Source organism: Artemia franciscana, unplaced genomic scaffold, assembly GCF_032884065.1.
Source record: "Artemia franciscana unplaced genomic scaffold, ASM3288406v1 Scaffold_289, whole genome shotgun sequence".
Lineage (NCBI taxonomy): Eukaryota > Metazoa > Arthropoda > Branchiopoda > Anostraca > Artemiidae > Artemia > Artemia franciscana.
Genome location: NW_027063627.1, coordinates 5,240 through 24,867, shown reverse-complemented (window position 1 = coordinate 24,867; position 19,628 = coordinate 5,240). Strand labels below are relative to the sequence as shown.

Here is a 19,628-nt window from a genome sequence, read left to right as displayed (position 1 = left end):
CATCAGAATGTGCTATATCTTCTGGATCCATATGGACACTACCACTTGTAAAGTTGTTGAAGGGGCCTCGAAGCTTTGCTCTAAAAACGTAAATATTACACAAAGTGGTATCAGCTAAACAAAATTACTTAAAACAGGGAGTGAATTACTTCCACTTTGTCCTTATCCCCCTCATCACTGTTACTTTTTGGGGCAGGAATTTTCTCGACTTCGCTTGTTGGTAACTGATCAAACCATTCATAGCCCTTATCGAGGCCGAGGTTCCGCACAAACGCATCTACATTGAAAAAGGGGGAAGGTTCATTTACTGGGTTTACCCCCACACTTAAACTTCCTCATGTTCGCTATTTTCTGGTGCCTTCTCCATGTTCATTAACGACTCAGTAGCTTCATAAAGGTTGTAGGCTCCTGAAGATATTGGTATATGTACCTAAAAAAATGATTAGAGTTTATTAACCCATTGACACACTTTTGATTTCATCCTGAGAAATTTATATTAGGCTGAAAGAGTGTGCATTCAGAGCTAGAAAGACCTTACTAATATCTAAAGGTTTAATGATCAGAAAGTCTATATCATACATGGATCCCTCAAGGTGATCCTCGGATGTATTTAGACCACACTACCACATGAAGGTTTAATGATCAGTATACATTTACCCAAAGTGACCAATCGGATCCCTAGAGCCAACACTACGAGTTATAAATTTAAAATCGGAAATCACCATATAAATGTGGTTAGAGTGCCCCCTCTTTGCGTTTCAAGTTAAAATATTCTAAAGAGTATCAAAATACTTATGGGGAGTGTACATTGTCGGGGATCCAAAGAGGTCAGTAATCAGATTATCAATTAACTGGTCAAAATCGTTTTTGAGAGCCTAAAAATGAATAAAAACTGTGATCTGCTCGAAGTATTTTTTATTTGAAGCAGTGAAAAGAGTTGTTGTTATTCTGAAAAATAATATTGATCTAAGAGCCAGTGTGTCGCCAAACCTTTCAGAACGAGAGGGCAAGGTCCATTGTTAAGCTAAGAAAGTGTTAAGCTAAGGACCGAAAATAGCAGCATCGGTCAGCACTCTTTATTAACCCGAAAAAATTTTGGTTTTTCATTTTGATGAAAAAACCTATTTTTCAATGCCCTCAAATTCCCCCTCCTGAACGAGGTTCCTCATTCAACAGTAAAATGCTAAGTTTTCATTATTAGAGTGCAGGAACACCTCATTTTTAAAACAATAGTAATCGCTAAAAGTGTTGATTATTTTTAGTTATTTTTTAGGAGCCAAGGGGGTCCTTATCTCCCCTAAGAACTATCGACAGGGCCCCTTTTTTAAACCCGAAAGGAATGTCTTATTTTAGCTATTTTTGCCTCTTAGGAACGAGGGGATTTTTAATCCCCCTCAAGCCTTCCGACAGGGCTCCCTTAATTAGCCCAAAAGCTGTTTCTCTCTTAGGAGCGAGGGCGTTTTCAACCCCTATCAAAGCTATCAAGTAGACCCCTATAGTAAAATAAAAAGAATATCCATTAGCTAGAAAAAACGGTGTTTTTTACTACCCGCAGTAGTGCCCATATTAGTCTATCTGATAAATTTATATTTTAAAGAAGGAAATTTCCAGATCCATTGAAGCCAGTAAAAGTTGTCCCGTTGCCAAAAGCAGGATCGCTTACTGAAATCTCATACTGGAGGTTCATATCGATTTTGCAACTTTTTGTCAAAAATTTACGAAAAAGCAATACATAAGAGACTTTATGAGTATTTAATGAAATGTGGGTTTTTATCAGAGGCACACTTTGGTTTCAGGACAGCTCATCTAACTGAGCATGCTCTGGAGGGCTTGATGGATACTGTAAATAGTGAGCTAGATAAACAGAATTTTTGTAAGTTGATTTGTGTAGACCTTAAAAAAGCTTTTGATACAGTAGATTTTGGTATTTTATTGAAAAGATAACGGTGCCTAGGAATAAAGGATGATTGGTTTAATTGGTTTGGATTTTATTTGAGTAGAAGGTTTTTAAGAGTGATATAGATTGTTCGGTTTCTATATGTTATCTAATTAATTGTGGAGTTCCACAGGGTTCAGTCTTAGGTCCGCTAGTATACCTTATCTATAGTGATAGTATACGATTTTACATACCACGAGCCAAAATCACTTCACTTGCAGATGATACTGCACTTAAAGTTACAGGAAAGACTATCAATGAACTTACTGACAATACAAATGAAACATTACAAGTACTACACACATTCGTCTCTCCAAGTCGGTCTGCAATAAATACAACCAAAACAAATTTTATGACATTCACTAGAATAAGAACAGCCTACCATTTCTCCAGGATCTATTATATATAATGGAACTACTTAAGCGGAAGTTCAAGAAACTCGATATTTGGGAATTTGTAGTCGACAGTGAACGCAGTTATGTGATTTCCTGTAAAGTGCCAAGAACTGTTTGAAGGCTGTGTAAACTTAAATTTTTTTCCAACTAAAGTACTGCTGTCATTGTAAAATTTGTTAGTATCGTCTTATATTCATTATGGATGTATGATATAGGCAAGTAATTCTTACAAAAACTGTAAGAGAGTACAGGTACAGCAAAATAAAACTGTTTGCATTATTGTAAATTATGACTGAGGAACTGATAGTACGTTAAGTATATTTAAAAAGTTGAATTTATTGAATGTAGGTCAAATTAAGGATACGCAGATTGGCATTTTTATTTTTCAGTGCTTGAATAATTTAGAACCTGAAGTTCTTAGAAGTTATTTTAAACATAATTTGTTTTACCATCAACATTTTACCCAACATGGAAAAGATCTGATTAACAAGGTGAGGAATACAACACAATCGAGATTTGTGACAAGACGCATAGGCAAAACAGGTTGAAATGCATAAACAGAGTATATAAGGGAGTCTGAGAGTCTTCCATAGCTTAAGCGCTGGTTAAAAATATATTTTTTGAATGGTGAATGATCATGATGGTGAAGAAAAGTGGGTAATCCAGACATTTCTCAGGCCTTTTTCTCTTTCCTTTTTCACTTTTCTTTTCTTTTTTGTGTATTTAATGAGTTAGTATTATTGATGATTAAAGTAACATGAATATAATCGCTATTATAGCCCAGAACGGCCTTTTTGCGACTAATTAGTATATATTTGATATAAAGGTCTTAGATAAAATTTACCTACCACCCAACAATTAACTTTTTGATAAATACATCGATAACGTGACTTATATTGAGATTGATAGCTTGTATGAGGGTTGTATTTTCCACATGCTTGAGACTTGAAGGGGTGGCATAATGGTTTTGTATGGGGAATGTTGGTCCTGTTGGGCCGACAGCTTCACAGCCATGGGACTTGGGGACTGAAGGGGTAGCATTTTGGCCAGCGCAGGTCTCACCCTTTAATGGGGCTGCATTCTCTTTGCTTTCCATAATCTTTGGCTTCTTTTCCAAAGGAGGGCATTGGTCCAAAATTTTCCTTAAAAAAACTAGTTTTTCATGAAAAAATACATATTGTTTTCAACATGTTCTCACTTAAATTTAAATTGTCCCTATAGCACCCCACCCCTTCTTTATAGATGATAGAAACCATAGATTTCACGACCCTCGAGGTTAAAAAAATTCAAAGAAGAGCTAGCTTATTCAGATTTGCGTAAATCCCAATGTCAATTTCTTACAAGCATAACTTTTGAAAGGCTTTCTTTCATTGATTTCAAACCACTTTTTTTTCCTTATTCTGCTGCCAAGAAAAGATAGTTTAGATTTACGTACATTCCCGTGCCATTTTTTTTTACCAGCATTCTATTCAGAAGACTTACTTCTTTTGATTTCAAACCTCTTTTTTTCGTATTATGCCCCCTAACTGAACGTTATCCAGATTTGTGTACACACCAATAATAATTTTTTACCAGCAAACTATTAAACTTCTCTGGTCTTATTAATTTTAACCCTAATATTCGACATTGTACTCCTAAACCTAGATTTTTCAGATCATCGTAACCCTCAATATTATTTTTTTACCATCATATTATTCAAAGACCTACTTCTTTTGATATTAAACCTTTTTTTCCATATCAGACCCCTAAGTCCAAATTATCTGGACTTCTTTACACCCCTACAATAATTACTTACCAGTAAACTATTCAAATTCCTTCGTATTATGATTTTTATGATTTTATGATTTCGTCTTAATGATTTCTCAGATTTCCGTAAACCCCAATATTAATTTCCACCACAATACTATTCAAAAGTCTTTCCTTTAAATTTCAATCCACGTTTTCCGTGCTAAGTCCCTTAAATTAGGTGTAATTACATTTTTTCATATGAAAATAGTGATCATGGTCAACTCCACTGCTTTCACAAATCAAAGAATTTGTTTAACAATAAATCGATCAATTTTATCAAGAAAATGTTTCTAAATTATTAAACGCTCATAATAGGAGAGCATTCAAATTTACCTGCTGCCAAGAATTCACCTTTCACGCAATTACTGAAATACAAGCTATTCGGTAGAGACTAATTTTCCACATGATGGATTGTAATATTAAGGATTAGTGCAAATATCTGTTTTGTGTATTTTTACTCACCTGCTAAAATATGGTTGAATGCGGTTTAATAGGGGACTTGAATTTCTTGATAAATGAGATTAATTTATCATCGGTAGAACTTTTTATTTGGGAGGGGGTGGCTTTCTTAAGTATTTGTCCAATACGGAGAATTACAGTAGGTTAAATTTTGGTGTACACACCTTTTTTGTTGGGGAAGGTATGCATAGAAAGAGGCTTACCTGTTGGTATCTTTGAGACATATCCGTTTTTTTAAATCAAGTTTCACGTTCAAAATACAATACAAGACTGATGAATTTCCTTCTAGCACCCGATTTTATACCCCCAGGGACAATAGAAATTACTCAGTTCCTGTTAGAAGAATTGCGGATCGCGTGACGCTTCTATTACCCAGAAAAAATGTGATATCTATTGTTTACTAACAAACCTTTGTTTCGTGAAAATCAATAGATTTCTAGTCTCTATAATGGTTCTGATAATGGAAAATTGCAAAGAATTTCGTTGTTTATGTTATCAACATTGAGAGCACAGAGTCTGTGTGTGTGAAGCATCAACGTGTTGGGTGACGAATGACTAGGACTATGTCCTTACTTGAGGGGACCCTTACGGTTTTTTCATGGGTCTCACAGGATTTTAAACAACTATAGAAACTATGATGTAACACCCAAAACCTATTATGTAATAACCGAAGAAATCCAGATTTGGCGGGCCCCTGAAGGTTGTCCACTGCAACCTTAGATTTATCACATAATTAGTAGCTGCATCTCGTAGAAAACATTCACTATTACGTAACCTGCACCTACGTCTTGGCTTGAGAGGATCGCCGTTCAACTTCTTCGGCATTAATGGAAGAAAAGAGCAATGGCTAAGGCTGTCACAAAAAGCATACGGTGGTAATTACTTGTGATTATGGTGTGCACTGTCAACACTGAATTAAAACCGCAGAACATTCTTCTAGTGTAATCCTCAATGAATAAATTTTTTTGTCAAGTTTTTTTCTGCTCCTGTTTACTATAGGATAAAGGACTTCGCAAAGGTGATTCACGCCTCTGTTGCAGGTGGTTGCTTTAAATTTTGTTTGAAAATATAAGTTAGCTCCTAAGCTTTCAATGCACTTAAGTCTCTCCATCCTTTGTAAAAAGTGTTTCGAGAAAAAGCAATACCACCTGTATTTGAAAAAACATGACATTAGAAATGCCATAAATACCAAACACCCTTGTTTCTTATAATAAAGCCCAATACGACCAAAATCACTTATTCGAATTGCCAAAAATATCAAATAACCTTCTGTCTTCATATACAACCCTATAGACCCATATATAGCCTACGAATCACAATTTTTTAAGCTGGCTTAACATTCTTGACCGTGTAAGTTGGCGTCACAATCGTAAAAAATTATTATGAAATCTAATTTAATGTTTGAAGGTATCTTTAAGAGGCAACATACGCAACATATAGTTATTGGCAGACTAGTGTCGTTAAAAAAATATGAAAAGCAACGATACAGAATTGAGTCTTAGGAGTGAACGTTACTAAATCTTAAACTTACTTTATCGATAATGCAAGTAAGTACAATTGAGCTTCCTGCATCAACATGGTAGTCGAATCCTTCAACAATGGTTGCTTTTGGCGCCACAACCTCTAAATTTACAAACTGGGACAGTATTCCGTTTCCCGTGGTAATCTAGAAAAAATAAAGTTAAGTTTGGTCAGTTATTCCCTGTTTGGTTTTACTAATGTATCAGATGAAAAATAAAATAAAAACGTTCATACGTTTAATTTCGTTCACATTGTTCATGCTGCGTTTGGAATTAGAAAGAAATTTTTGTCGGGGTGTAAAAATGATAGGAGTAGTGATGCATCCATGGTTTTAGGAACACCCATATGGGATGTAAAAATGGAGCTACTAGTCCCTCAAGACGATTTTCCGCACACCTGGGTCTTAATTAATACTATATTGCAGCAGTAACGGTAGTGTACACCTCTATAATATGTCTGTTTACTGTTTAATGTTTGTTTACTTTTGCTTGCTACGTAATAGGACTTGTTAGAGTCCGTTAGTCAAGCCGGAAAGTCCCGGTTGTAAAAATTGATCATGGTCCAATATTTCCAGTTGAATATGACGTAATCCTGTGTGACTTGTTTTGGTTCTGGTTCAAGATACAGGTACATGTTACAGAGTAGTTTTGTTGGTTCTTTACAAAACCTTAAGACACCTAACGTATGATTCTTACGTAGTAGTTTCGTTGATCTGTTAAGAAACCTTAAGACACCTAACGTAAAAACCTTACATATTAGGTTTTGTTTTGTTGTGCAAATGTTACATAATAGAGAGTTTTTTTATTTTTATTCCACAAAGGTTAGGGAAAAACCTTAAAGGCCCGCTTATAGTGAACTTCCAATATAACTGACCTAGCGAGCATTCCACCAGGCCCCGAGCAACCATTTCAACCAGGGCTGTAGCATCCGATTTAAATTGGGGCCCTAGTATTCAATTCCAACGGGAGAGCCATGACATCCAGTTGCAGCGGGACCCTAACCTAACCACAGGGGGCTATAGAAATTAATTTCACCAGGTCCCACGCCTAACCTGAGCACTGCGGCCCTACTATTCAATTTTAACTGAACCTTTGGCCTCCAATTTGAACCGGGGGAGCCCTGTCAGTCAATTCCAACGGGGGGGGGGGGGGCTTAGCAACCAATTCGAGCGAGCCCCCAAGCAACCAACTCCAACGGAGACAATAGCATCCAATTCCATTAGGGGCCACTAGCAACATGTTTCCCCAAAAAGAATTTTTCAAGACGTTTCGAGTTTCCATTGACTAATAAGTAATAAGGGAATAATTTCTCATGTTAATGATGACACATTCTAACGTGAGTCGTTTCTTCAGTAGCCCGTGGGGATCCCTGCTTGCATCTGAAGAAGGCACACGTGTGGCGTGTCACGTAATGACAATACATGCATGGGTGGCTACATTAAACTTTAAGAGATTTTTTCTTTGGATGAGTTTTTTCTTAGGGAACCTTTATAATCTGAAGATTTTTTGTCCACATTATGATTCGGAAGGGATTTCATCTTAATGGAATGTAGTGCCAAACAGATGGACTATGAAAGGCTTTCTAATGTTATTATTCTAGGAATATTTGCTAAATGATAACCTATTGCTCACACAGGGAATTCTCTGCCCGCTTTCCAGAACAATTAATTGATTCATATGTTTCCAACCATTTCCAAATGAGAGTGAACAAGCATCCCAATATTATTGATTTTTTCTCTATTAAATGCACCTGCCTTTTACGGCGTTATAAATAATCTAAAGTCACCTAGACATGTTTAGTTATCTATTGAATCAGTGAGATATTACATAGAATTAGCTTTAGATATTTCATTGCATAAATGATTACTTATTGGAGATTTGTCCGGGAAAAAGAAATTTGAAGGTTGGAGGCTTTTATTGTGCTTACACCTATTCTTAATAAAAAAATTTAGAGACATGATTAAAACACAGAAAAAAGGAATTAAAACTCAACAAAAGGAAGAAACAAAAAGTAAAAACAGCTTATAATGGATAAAATATAGGCAAAAAGAACGATTAATTGCCAATAGATGATGAGGGGAGGTTATAGCAATCAATTCTAGGGGGAGGGGTGGAAGATTTTTATTAAAGGTAGATTTTAGCCATTTTAAGAGGTATTTTTGAGAGATCTTAATGAAAATGCATCGTTTCTGTTGCTTTATTAGACGAACTTGCAATGAAAAGCGACACGTTTTTGCCTTTGGCTCTTTTTAAGAGGTTTTAATGAAAATACCACTTTTCTTTGAGTCAAAACTATGCATACTTCAAGCCACTGTGACAACATATAGATGAACCAACCCCTAGCAACTGATTCTAGAGGAGAAGCTTGTTATTAGAGATTTGTTCAATCCATATCAAGAGTTTTTTTTCTGGGAGGTCTTTATGAAAATGCAGCGACTCTTGAGCCACAACTGTGCAAATTCACGCCACCGTGGCAAGATATGGCTGGCTCACCCCTAGCAACTAATTCCAGAGGGAAGGCTTATTATTAGAGATAAATTTAAACCATATTAAGAGTAATTGCTGAGAGGTTTTAATAAAAATACTACGTTTCTTTCATTAAAGGCTATGCATGTTCACGCCACCGTAACAGTTTGTGGCTAGCCCACCTTAGTGAACAATTCCAGGGGCCGAGGTTTGATATCAGAGATACATTTAAACCATATTAAGAGTTATTTCTGAGATATCTTAATGAAAATACCTGATTTCTTTGACTAGATGTTAGATTTCAGTTCCTCAACAGCTGAAAATTTCTTTTAACACCTCTCATTATCACTTTAAGCTGTAGAACATGTTAATTAAAGCAATTCACGTTACCGGGTCTCACTATGGATGGAACACGGCACCCTCTGACACCCTCCATTATTCCAAAGGAATTTTTCAGACATTTTCATGTAAAAAATACGACTTAAATCCAGTGGTTCATGTTTTTGCAAGCCAAGCTCAAAGTGACGTACCATCTCCATTCACTCCACTGTGCTACACTATGAATTGCTCTCTGGCACCCTCTAGTAACCCTCATCATTCCTAAGACATTTTCCAGATATTTTCTTGTTAAGAATCAGGGATTAAATCCATTAGTTCAGTATTTTACATTCCACCCCCAATATGATACACCATGTCAATTCACACTAGAGTGCCACTATATGACTGGCCCTCTGGCACCGCTAATCATTCTTAAGTCATTTTCAAGATATTTTCTTGTTTAAAATCACGCATTAAATCCAATGGTTAATTTTTTTGCAATCCAGCCCCGACGTGATACACCAGGTTAATTACACTAAGTTCTACTATTTGACTGGCCCTCTGGCACCCTCTGACACACCTCATCATTCCTAAGACATTTCCTAGGTATTCTTTTGTTAAAAATAATGCATTTAATCCATTGTTTCATGTTTTTGTAGGCCACCCCTCCGTGATACACAATGTCATTCTACGCAACTCTGGCACACTATGGCTGGCCCTCTGGCACTCCTCATCATTCCTAACACATTCTTAGATGGTTCAACCTCTGATTCTGCCGGCTTCCACGCCAGTTCAACTGATATCAGTTCAAAATATGCCCACTCCGATTCCAAATCACAATTCTGGCTCCAGTTAGGTCTATTGCGGTTCTCCCACTTCTGACCCCGATTCCAAAATTTCAATTTCGCTTATTCTGCTCCAAGTTCCAGCACTTACGATTTTGAATGCATCTGAGATTTTGAATGCATCCACCTCCGTGCTAATCTATGGCTGGTTATTGACAATAGATAGTTTATTATAAGTTTTTGATCAGTATCATTTTTACATTGCAAGGATAGACACTCAAATCTTATTTTAAATTTTATTTAATTTATTTAATATTCTTATTTTATTTGAAAATAAAATGTTCAAATTAAAGGCGTGCGCATGATAAAGCTATCGTTGTGTTGAGTGCGGACAATGAGAAACATTTGAACTATGAAACAAGCGTTAATGGGGATCTTATTGTAGTATTTTGGTGCGTTGTTATAACAGTTTGGCGTTAAATTCCTTTTCAATACCGAAAAATTCAACATTACCGATGGTGGATACGTGAGAGTAATATTTCCAGGGATGATAGTGCTCAAAGAGAATGCAAGTCTAAAACTTTAGGTTGATTTCGAGGGCCTACTTCTTGCTAATAGTTCTGGTAACACCTAATCTGTTGATAAATCCTATCGTCGTCTTTCTGGTATTAGTATTCGAAAGAAGACAAGAAGAAGGCGGGTATACCGTTTTAAGCCATTATAGACAGTGAAACTGCTAGTAAAATGAAAATAGCACTGGCAGACACTATCAGCAAAGAGATTAAAAATGAATTGACGAAAAAGAAACCCCATGCAAACATTACTAGCACCATCACGGAAAAGGTGAAGCTGAAGTACTCCAAGAAAGTTGGTGTTTCTGATATAGTTATAGCAGAAATGAGTGCTTGAAAAGAGAAATATTTGAAATGGGAAATGTGAATTAATGGGGATCTTCTTGGAAATATATGCATGTGTTGTCATGACAGTGAGGGTTTAAATTCCTTTGGTACATCCCAAGAATTTCTACCATCAAAATAGTGGATATGCGACAGTAACATTTCCAGAGAATGCAAGTCTAAAACTATTAGATAATTAGATAACGAAGGCCCCCATCTTATTAGGCATATGCCTTGCGTAAGCCTTCTGTCATTGCTCTGCCACAGGCTCCCATTATATATTTTGAAAGGGCAGTAAGTTGTGTCTGGGCAGCCATAGGGCTAGAGAAGAAAAGGTAAGAAATTATCAAGTCAATAAGACTCAAAAACTAATTTCTTTTCTACATCTGATCCAGATAGAATTAAAAGCATTTGTTGGTCTTAAGAAGTATCTGAGTAGAAATGTATCGTTATTGCCTTTATATGCTTATGAGAACACTTTAAATTGTTTTTGAATTATTTTGATGCATGTTCGAGTTTCCTCCGTTTAAATTTGTTTTAACTTTATCTTCTTTTAGTGTCCTTGCATTTATAAATCGACCAAAATTTACAAATATTCAAAAATTAAACATCTGAAGCCTTCCCTCTTATTCCCATTAGAATTATGTGCATATATTTTATCAATTTCATTTTTGCGCTAGCTCTTTAATACGACAATAAATGTCATATCGGGAGAAAAAAACTAGTTTAAAATTTCTTACCTTTTTCGTTTAAATATAATCTTCTTATATCCTTTTATGGGTTTTTACATTGGAAAAAAAGTAAAAATTTTTTTGCATTATACCAATATAATATATATAGATAGAAAGATCGATAGATTTATTCATACGAAAGTCCAATTGGGCCATGGTGACGTACAATAATCAAGCGAAAAAATACAGCAATAAAACAAAGACTGAAAAGACTTCAAAAACTAATTATTTAAGAAAATCATCCCGATACCTCATACCTACCCCGACAAACTTTCCAATATTTATTATATTTAAATAAAACCTACTTCTCAAAATATCCGAAATCCAATCTCTCCCCCCACCTCCCTACTAAATGTTTCCAATCGTAACTCACTCAACTCCCTGAAATTCCCCTATAAAATGATGCAAAGGCTCATCCATCTCTCCACACACAAGGCAACTGTAAAGACCATCCTCAGTTTATTTCTCTATAAATATTTCCTACGTTCTCCAAGAAGCATAAAATTCCCTCTTACATACCTTACCCATTTCAAATCTTCCCGAACCAGTCCGCTTTTTAGGTAAATTTCTTCACCCCAGTTCTCCTTGACTTCCGCATGTATCCCAAGGGACGGCAAGGTCCCTTGCCAAGCCTGAACAAGCCAACTTGCCAAGCCTGAACTTCCTGAGAATCTAGCCTAGTAGCAACTAATCTATATACAGTACAGTTTGTACTTCCCCTTTCCCTCATTCCAGCAATTACCTAGCCCTGCACGGTCTAATATATTCTTCTCCTGATTTGGCCAAGAATCCTTCCTCCTATCTTGAAGCATCGTTAAAAATGCTTGTTAACTAAATGCTAACTCTGTTTCTTAAACTTTATTCCTATATCCTCTCTCAGGACTAACCCATTAAACTTATTATCAAGGCCTAACATACACGTGAAAAAAGTTTCAACTGCATTCTTGCTAAATTTAACCCTTATTAAACCCTCAAAGCTCCGCCACGTAATGCAAAGCCGATCTAACCCTAGCATTAAAAAAATACTTTAACAGTACTACATCCCTAATTTCCTTAATATTGCTTTTACTTAATATTTCTAGCAGTCTCTTTCCCTTAATTCCTACCATGTTGAGATGTTTCTTCCAATTCCCATCTGACGAAAGCTTAGAAATTAAAGTACTGAAATTCATCTACAATGTCTAGTGTCCTACCTTCGTACCTAAACTGACATTGCGAATCTATCTGTTCTCCACTTTTCCTTAAAACCCTTACCTCCGACTTCTCTACTTTTAACACTAATTTCTTATCCCTAAAATAAGAGGATGCTAGATATAGCAATTGTTGCAATTGTTCTTTACTTCCCGCTACTAGTTTTGTCATCCGCAAAAAGTAATGCCATAATGCCTTTGCCCATCAAATATTCTTCAAAATCTTTAATATACAATGCAAATAGCCTTGGGGGAATTGTATATCCCTGCTTAACACCAAGTCTACTCCTGATAACCCTAGAGAAATCTTTGCCTGCCCGTTCTACAATCTTAACTATATTATACATAGATGCTATATTCTTAACAAATACGTTTGGTGGCCCCAGTGCTAACAACGACTCTATCATTAAACTTCTATCCACTCCATTTAACGCCCTTTTTAAGTCCAAAAATGCAACAAATAGCTTGCCCACTTTTCTCCCAACTTGTTTCCTAATCATCCCTAATAAAATAAAACCTGATCTATAGAACTATAGCCTTTTCTGAACCCTGCCTACGAATCTGATAAAATCCTATTTTGGTTAATCCAACTATCTATCCATCAACATCATGTCTTAGCAAAAACCTTACTAAGCACATTACTTAAGCCTATACCTCTATAGTGCCCATGGTCTTGTCTATCCCCCTTTTTAAATAACGGCACTGGAATAGACGTAGCCGAAGACAAGCGCCATTCTGCACTGTTGAATATACCAGAAACATCAACGCTATAACAGGCAGCATTATATATATATATATATATATATATATATATATATATATATATATATATATATATATATATATATATATATATATATATATATATATATATATATATATACCTATATATATATATATATATATATATATATATATATATATATATATATATATATATATATATATATATACAGCATATATACATATATATATATATATATATATATATATATATATATATATATATATATATATATATATATATATATATATATATATATATATATATAAGTTGTTTGTGTACTGACGTTGTGTTTGTCCACTGTCGACTGACGTCATGTTTGTCGAAAAACGTCACTATTAGGATTGAGCATTATGCCGTCATGAAGTTGTTTGTCGACTGACGTCATGTTTGTTTATACGGGCAGAAGAAACAGCCGAGGAAGCTGCTTAAAGAGTTAATGCCAAAAGGCTTGCGGCTAATAGAGAAGGTAAGAAAAGAAAGCGTGCCGAGGAATCACAACAACAGCGTGAAAACAGGCTTGCGTCTCAAAGAGAAATTACCAAAAGAAAGCGTGCAGAGGAATCACAATAGCAACCTGAAAATTATCGCCTGGCATTCAGGTACAGCCCAGTCGATGATTATAGCTTGAGAAGATGTGTTCAAATCGGGACTATATCTAAAATTTGTCCCTATTGCAAGGCCCACGGCCTTGCAATAGGGCCAACTGGCTGCACCACCAGAGCCATTGAAGACTTTGCTTACTGGAACTACGTCAGAATCTAAGCGTGTTTTGTTAAACATCAGAAAATATAACTCATGTTTCCAAATGACGTCGTTTGGTGCCCAAATCGAAAATCAAGATCAATTTATCCCTACTTTCAAAGTAAAAGGGCCAAATTCTCATAGAGCAGGGTCCCTTCTACCATTCTCAGGCAAGAATCATAAACTTTTACAACTGTACTTCATCAGTGATAGAAATTCTGAATTGAATGCACGTTGCTAAATATTTCCCGACGTTGAAAGGACTATCGTTTCCCAATTGCAACATCTTATCCACGAAAATAATAATTTAGTGCTTATGTTCAAAACAGCAATCGATTTGATGCCTACTGATACGCATAAAATTGTTGTTATTTCCGCTGACAAAACGCCTACTGGCCAACATATGCGAAGATAAAATGCTCCAACTATCGACGAAGTGGCAATCGTTATGGTCGGGGATCAGTTTTTACCTCAAGATATTATTCTTCATAAACGAAACGCTCAGTTGGTAAGAATTGCTGAAACTCATCGAAAAGAAAAAAGAAAAACTAAAAAAAAGAAAAGAAAAAACTAAAAAAGAAAATACTAAAAAAGAAAAAAAAACAAAAAAAGAAGAAAAAACTAAAAAAGAAAACAAATTAATAAAAAGAAGAAACTAAAATAAAGAAAAACTAAAAAAGGAAAAAATAATAAAAGAAAAAACTAGGCGCGAAGGCGCGAAGCGCCACACCAACAGCTAGTATATAAATAAATAAGTTGAAGGTTTGTGTGTTTGCCCATGTTTTGTGTTTGTCCGCATATGTGTGTTTGTTTTTCCGCATATGACGTCATTATAAGTATATAAGAAAGCGATTCAAAGAGAAATATCAGTATATATCTTACAGTGACAGAAGAAACAGCCGAGGAAGCTGATCAAAGAGTTAATTCAAAGAGAAATTTTAGTATAAATCCTACAATGGCAGAAGAAACAGCAGAGGAATCTGCTCAAAGAGTTAATGCCAAAAGGCTTGCGGCTAATAGAGAAACTAAGAAAAGAAAGCGTGCCGAGGAATCACAAGAACAGCGGGAAAATAGGCTTGTGTCTCAAAGAGAAATTACCAAAAAAATGTGCCGAGGAATCACACGAACAACGTGAAATCAGGCTCGCGGCTCAAAGAGAAATTACCAAAAGAAAGCGTGATGAGCAATTTACTGAAAGAGTTAATTAAAAGAGAAATTTTAGTATAAATCCTACAATGGCAGAAGAAATAGCCGAGGAAGCTGCTCAAAGATTTAATGCCAAAAGGCTTGCGGCTAAAGAACGCAAAACCGCGCAGTTAGAAGAAAATCAACCTGGACAGCGAGAATCAAAACGTATCAAAACTGAAAATGATAGTGATGATGATTGGGTTTGGGATTTTGACTTGGATAAGGTCATCAATCCCTACCAGATTTTAGTTAAAAAAACAAAGGTTCGGCGATATGTATTTCATAGTGACGAAAGACAAGCCAAGGTAAAACAAACCAAACAACTTGAAAGTAATACCGATGATTAAAAAACGACGTTGAAAGGACTATCATTTCCCAGTTGCAACATCTTTTCCACAAAAATAATAACTTAGTGCTTCTGTTCAAAACAGCAATCGAATTGATGCCTACTGATACGCATGAAATTGATATTTCCACTGACAAAGCGCCTACTGCTGAACATGTGCGTAGATACAATCCTCCAACTATCAAAGAAGTGGCAATCGTTATGGTCGGTGATTAGTTCTTACCTCGAGATATTATCTATATTCTAGCTGTTGGGGTGGCGCTTCGCGCCAACCCAACACCTAGTTGGAGGGGGCGCTTCGCACCCCCTCAAGCCCCCCCGCGCGCGTAAGTCGTTACGCGCCATATTAGTTACGTGCCATTGTAGTTGTGTCCCTGTGTACCACCTATGAATATAGATAGATTTATATATGTGTTTTGAACTACGTAAAACTTGCGAATATACAACATTCTTGGCTTTCCCATTGTCTTTGCATATACAAAGCCTTATGTACTAATAATGACGTCATATGCAAACGATCTTTTTACAAACAAACAAACATGCATACACACAACTCGTTTTTATATAGATAGATAGATAGATAGATACAAATTGAAAAGACAGATCCGTTGGAATCATGGGAATGCGAGGAATAAGAACAGCCTCACCCTCAAAAGACCCTGTCAAGATTGTGGCCTCTATTACATTTTCCATTGTTTTTTTTTTACGGCAAGTCGCGTGCTATTGCAAAGCTTTGGTGGGTTGATATTTCTTAACAGTATTATTGGTACGCCTATTTTTAGTTGTAGCACGTATGGTGGAAACCCTGAAAGATCCACGGAATTTAAAAATTCAGATGGATAATTAACCGCCTCATTTGGTTCCAAAACTGTGTCGACTGACTTGTAAAGGACTGCCTGGTCTCGAATCTTGGTCAAAACAATATTGTTGATTTCGTGGTCGTCTATATTTTTGGGTGTAAGAATCGCTCTTTCACTTATCCATTTATTATTTTTTTAATTGATTAGAATATTCGGAAATACTTTTTGAATCAATTCATTTTTGGACGTCACTAAATTACAGAATTCAGCAGGTAGTTGTATACGTCCTGAAATTGAGTCTACTGGGAGCTTTCCGTTTCCAACTGCCAGCAATTGATCTGAAAATGTTTTACCAGAGTCATCGTTTTGCAATCGGACACGCATATTTGTAGTTAATTTTAATGTTTTTACGTGTGCCCATAAATTAGAATTTTTCAGGCAAGCATTCATTTCGTCTGCTGGGGTTGATCTAGGTATTATAGGTAATGTTTGCCTGAAATCTCCCGCAAGCAATATTAATGTGCTGCCAAAGGGTTTTGAATTCCATCACAAATCTTTCAAACGTTGATCCAGAGCCTTGGGCGACTTTTTGTGTGCCATTGTGCACTCGTCCCAAATAATAAGTTTGCATTGCTGCAATACTTTACCCATCCCAGATGATTTGGAAATATTGCTCGTGGGAGTTTCTGTAGAATGCAAATTCAGAGGCAATTTCAAAGCGGAATGAGCAGTTCTTCCACCAGGCAGCAACGTTGCGGCTATTCCGGACGACGCAATTGCCAACGCTATATCATTTTTTGATCGAATTGATGCCAGAATCAGTTTTCTCACAAATGTATTACCAGTACCTCCTGGCGCATCCAAAAAGAAAATTTCTCCAACGTTGTTATCGACACAATGCATTATCGTATCATAAATGTGTTTGTTCCGACGTTAACTTGGAAATGTTATTTTGTACATACGACAATAGATCACTCGTACTGTAACTTTGTTCACGATCCAATTCTACACATGTCGAAACAGCAGCGGTACGATTAGGTGAAGGCATTCTCAAATCCTGAAGAGGTTTGTTTGCCATACAAACGCACACATCTTCTATAATAACTAAAGTGTAGTTATCAATTTCTCATGTAAAATCAAAAGTCATATCTGACGTCTCTAACCGTTTTCGATGGAGTATATCTTCGGAATTTTTTATTTATATTTTTCCCATAACTCTGTAAGAGCTGATGGAGCGCAAGTTGTTAGTATGATGCCAAACAATGCACGAATTTGACTTGGAGTTGACGTTTCGCACGCGTCATTGATGCAGTTATTCCAGTGTTGGTCATTCTCCAATAAATTCAGAGCTTGGCATGCACTACGGTAAGTGTCATGTATAGTACCGTTTAATGTTCTCAAATACTCAAAGGACGTCGGACCGGGTACATTCACCAAAAGCAGGCGTAGAAAGAAGCATTCATGTTGATTGGGGTGAACGATGTAGAGTCTTCCTATCGTGGCATCTTTGAAGATGGTAGGTTGGCTGTCGACTGACATACCCTGTTTTCGACATTCAAATACTTTATTTTTAGTATTCCACGTGTAATACGAAGGCACTTCAGTATACAGCAGTTTTTTTGCAAAAGAATCATTTTTGCATAGCGAAAAGAAAGCAGTTAACTTTGTATCCGGTGGATTCATGGCTCTTTGTTGCACGTTGGATTCCGAAAAATAAACACGTTGACCATTCTGTAAATGTACCGCTAAGTGAACAACAGCTGGACTACGTTCATGTATCGGAAATAAAAGAATTTGCCAAACAGCTTCATTACTGCTTATGTATCTTCCAGCCTGATATTGTACGATTTCGTCGATATCTTTGATTTCGGACTGTAAGCCAAAAACTGCCATGTCACTGCCTTTGTTGACGTATTTACATATGTATTTGATTGCCTTTACGGAGTTACAGTATTCAACGTTTATGTGTGCATTAAATGTTTTTGATAATAATGGGGAATATAGAACAACCCACTGGTTATCTACTTCGATGGTGTTACCGTTACGCTTCTTTATTATTGCTGTTTTACCACCATCTTCAGTAGATCTTCTTCTATATTGTGGGTAACCATCATTGCCAGTAATTGTGTTGGATACTAAAAGTCGAGGATATTGCTTCATACACCTTCCTTTGGCCATGCATGGTGAATTTTCGTTCAGTGCACCGCAAGGTCCATGTATCATATTTTTTACAAAAATATTATATAACCCCTTATCGACATTTTCATCAGGTATTTCAGTGGAAATCACATCATCAACTTCGTTAGAAGTAATTTTATAATGTAGCCAGATTAGTATATATGCGTGTGGCAAACCTCGTTTTTGCCATTCCACTGAGTACATCCAGCATTTCACTGACCCAAACACTTCAAGTTTTACTGTGTTGTTTATCAGTGATTTCAACTTTTGCCGGAAGACACGGGCCGTAATGTCATGTCTATGAACCGCCGATTGTCCTTGAAGTAAAAGCTGCTGTATCTCGTCCCAAGATTGATTACATGTAAATTTAATAAATAAATCTGGACGACCATAGAGACGAACATAAGTAATAGCATCTTGAGCATGTTCATGCATATGACGGGGACTGCCAGAATATGACGAAGGTAAAATCGTTAATCTTCCAACGTTTGTGGTATTACCGTCATTTACAACTGCATGTCGCAAATGAATGTATTGTTCAGAGCGGAGCTTGGTCTGATTCAGACGGATATATAGCAAACGTTCTGATTCAAGTTTTGCATACATATCAACGACGTATTGGTGAAACAATTGACGGTATTTTAAAATATAATTGTCTTCATCCTGCCGAATCATTAGTCTATAGGAATAATAATGCATTGCACTGAATTTCTTATTCATTTCTTTGTTAGTGGCTGGATTCATCAATTTAATATTAAAGTGATAGCCGTCGGATCCATCCCAAAAAATGATAGGATATTGTAGGGCATTGTAGCATCGATGAGTTTCAGTAATTCTTACCAACTAAGCGTTTTGCTTATGAAGAATAATATCTCGAGGTAAAAACTGATCACCGACCATAACGATTCCCGCTTCGTCGATATTTGAAGCATTGTATCTACGCACATGTTGGCAAGGAGCCGTTTTGTCAGTGGAAATAACAATTTTATGCGTATCAGTAGGCATCAAATCGATGGCTGTTTTGAACAGACGCACTAAATTATTATTCTCGTGGAAAAGATGTTGCAATCGGGAAACGATTGTCCTTTCAACGTTGGGAAAAAT

At 36.3% G+C, this 19,628-nt stretch overlaps 1 protein-coding gene across 1 annotated transcript; it reads right to left on the bottom strand.

Moving 5' to 3' along the window:
- Positions 1–12,630: 12,630 nt before the first annotated feature.
- On the bottom strand, positions 12,631–12,984 carry LOC136043067 (uncharacterized). Its single transcript, XM_065727983.1, has one exon. The coding sequence runs from the start codon at positions 12,982–12,984 to the stop codon at positions 12,631–12,633; it is 354 nt and encodes a 117-aa protein (XP_065584055.1).
- Positions 12,985–19,628: the final 6,644 nt, after the last annotated feature.

Bases quoted from the DNA above. Each gene is read 5' to 3' on its own strand.
- LOC136043067 (XM_065727983.1), bottom strand. From the start codon at position 12,984: ATGATTAGGAAACAAGTTGGGAGAAAAGTGGGCAAGCTATTTGTTGCA.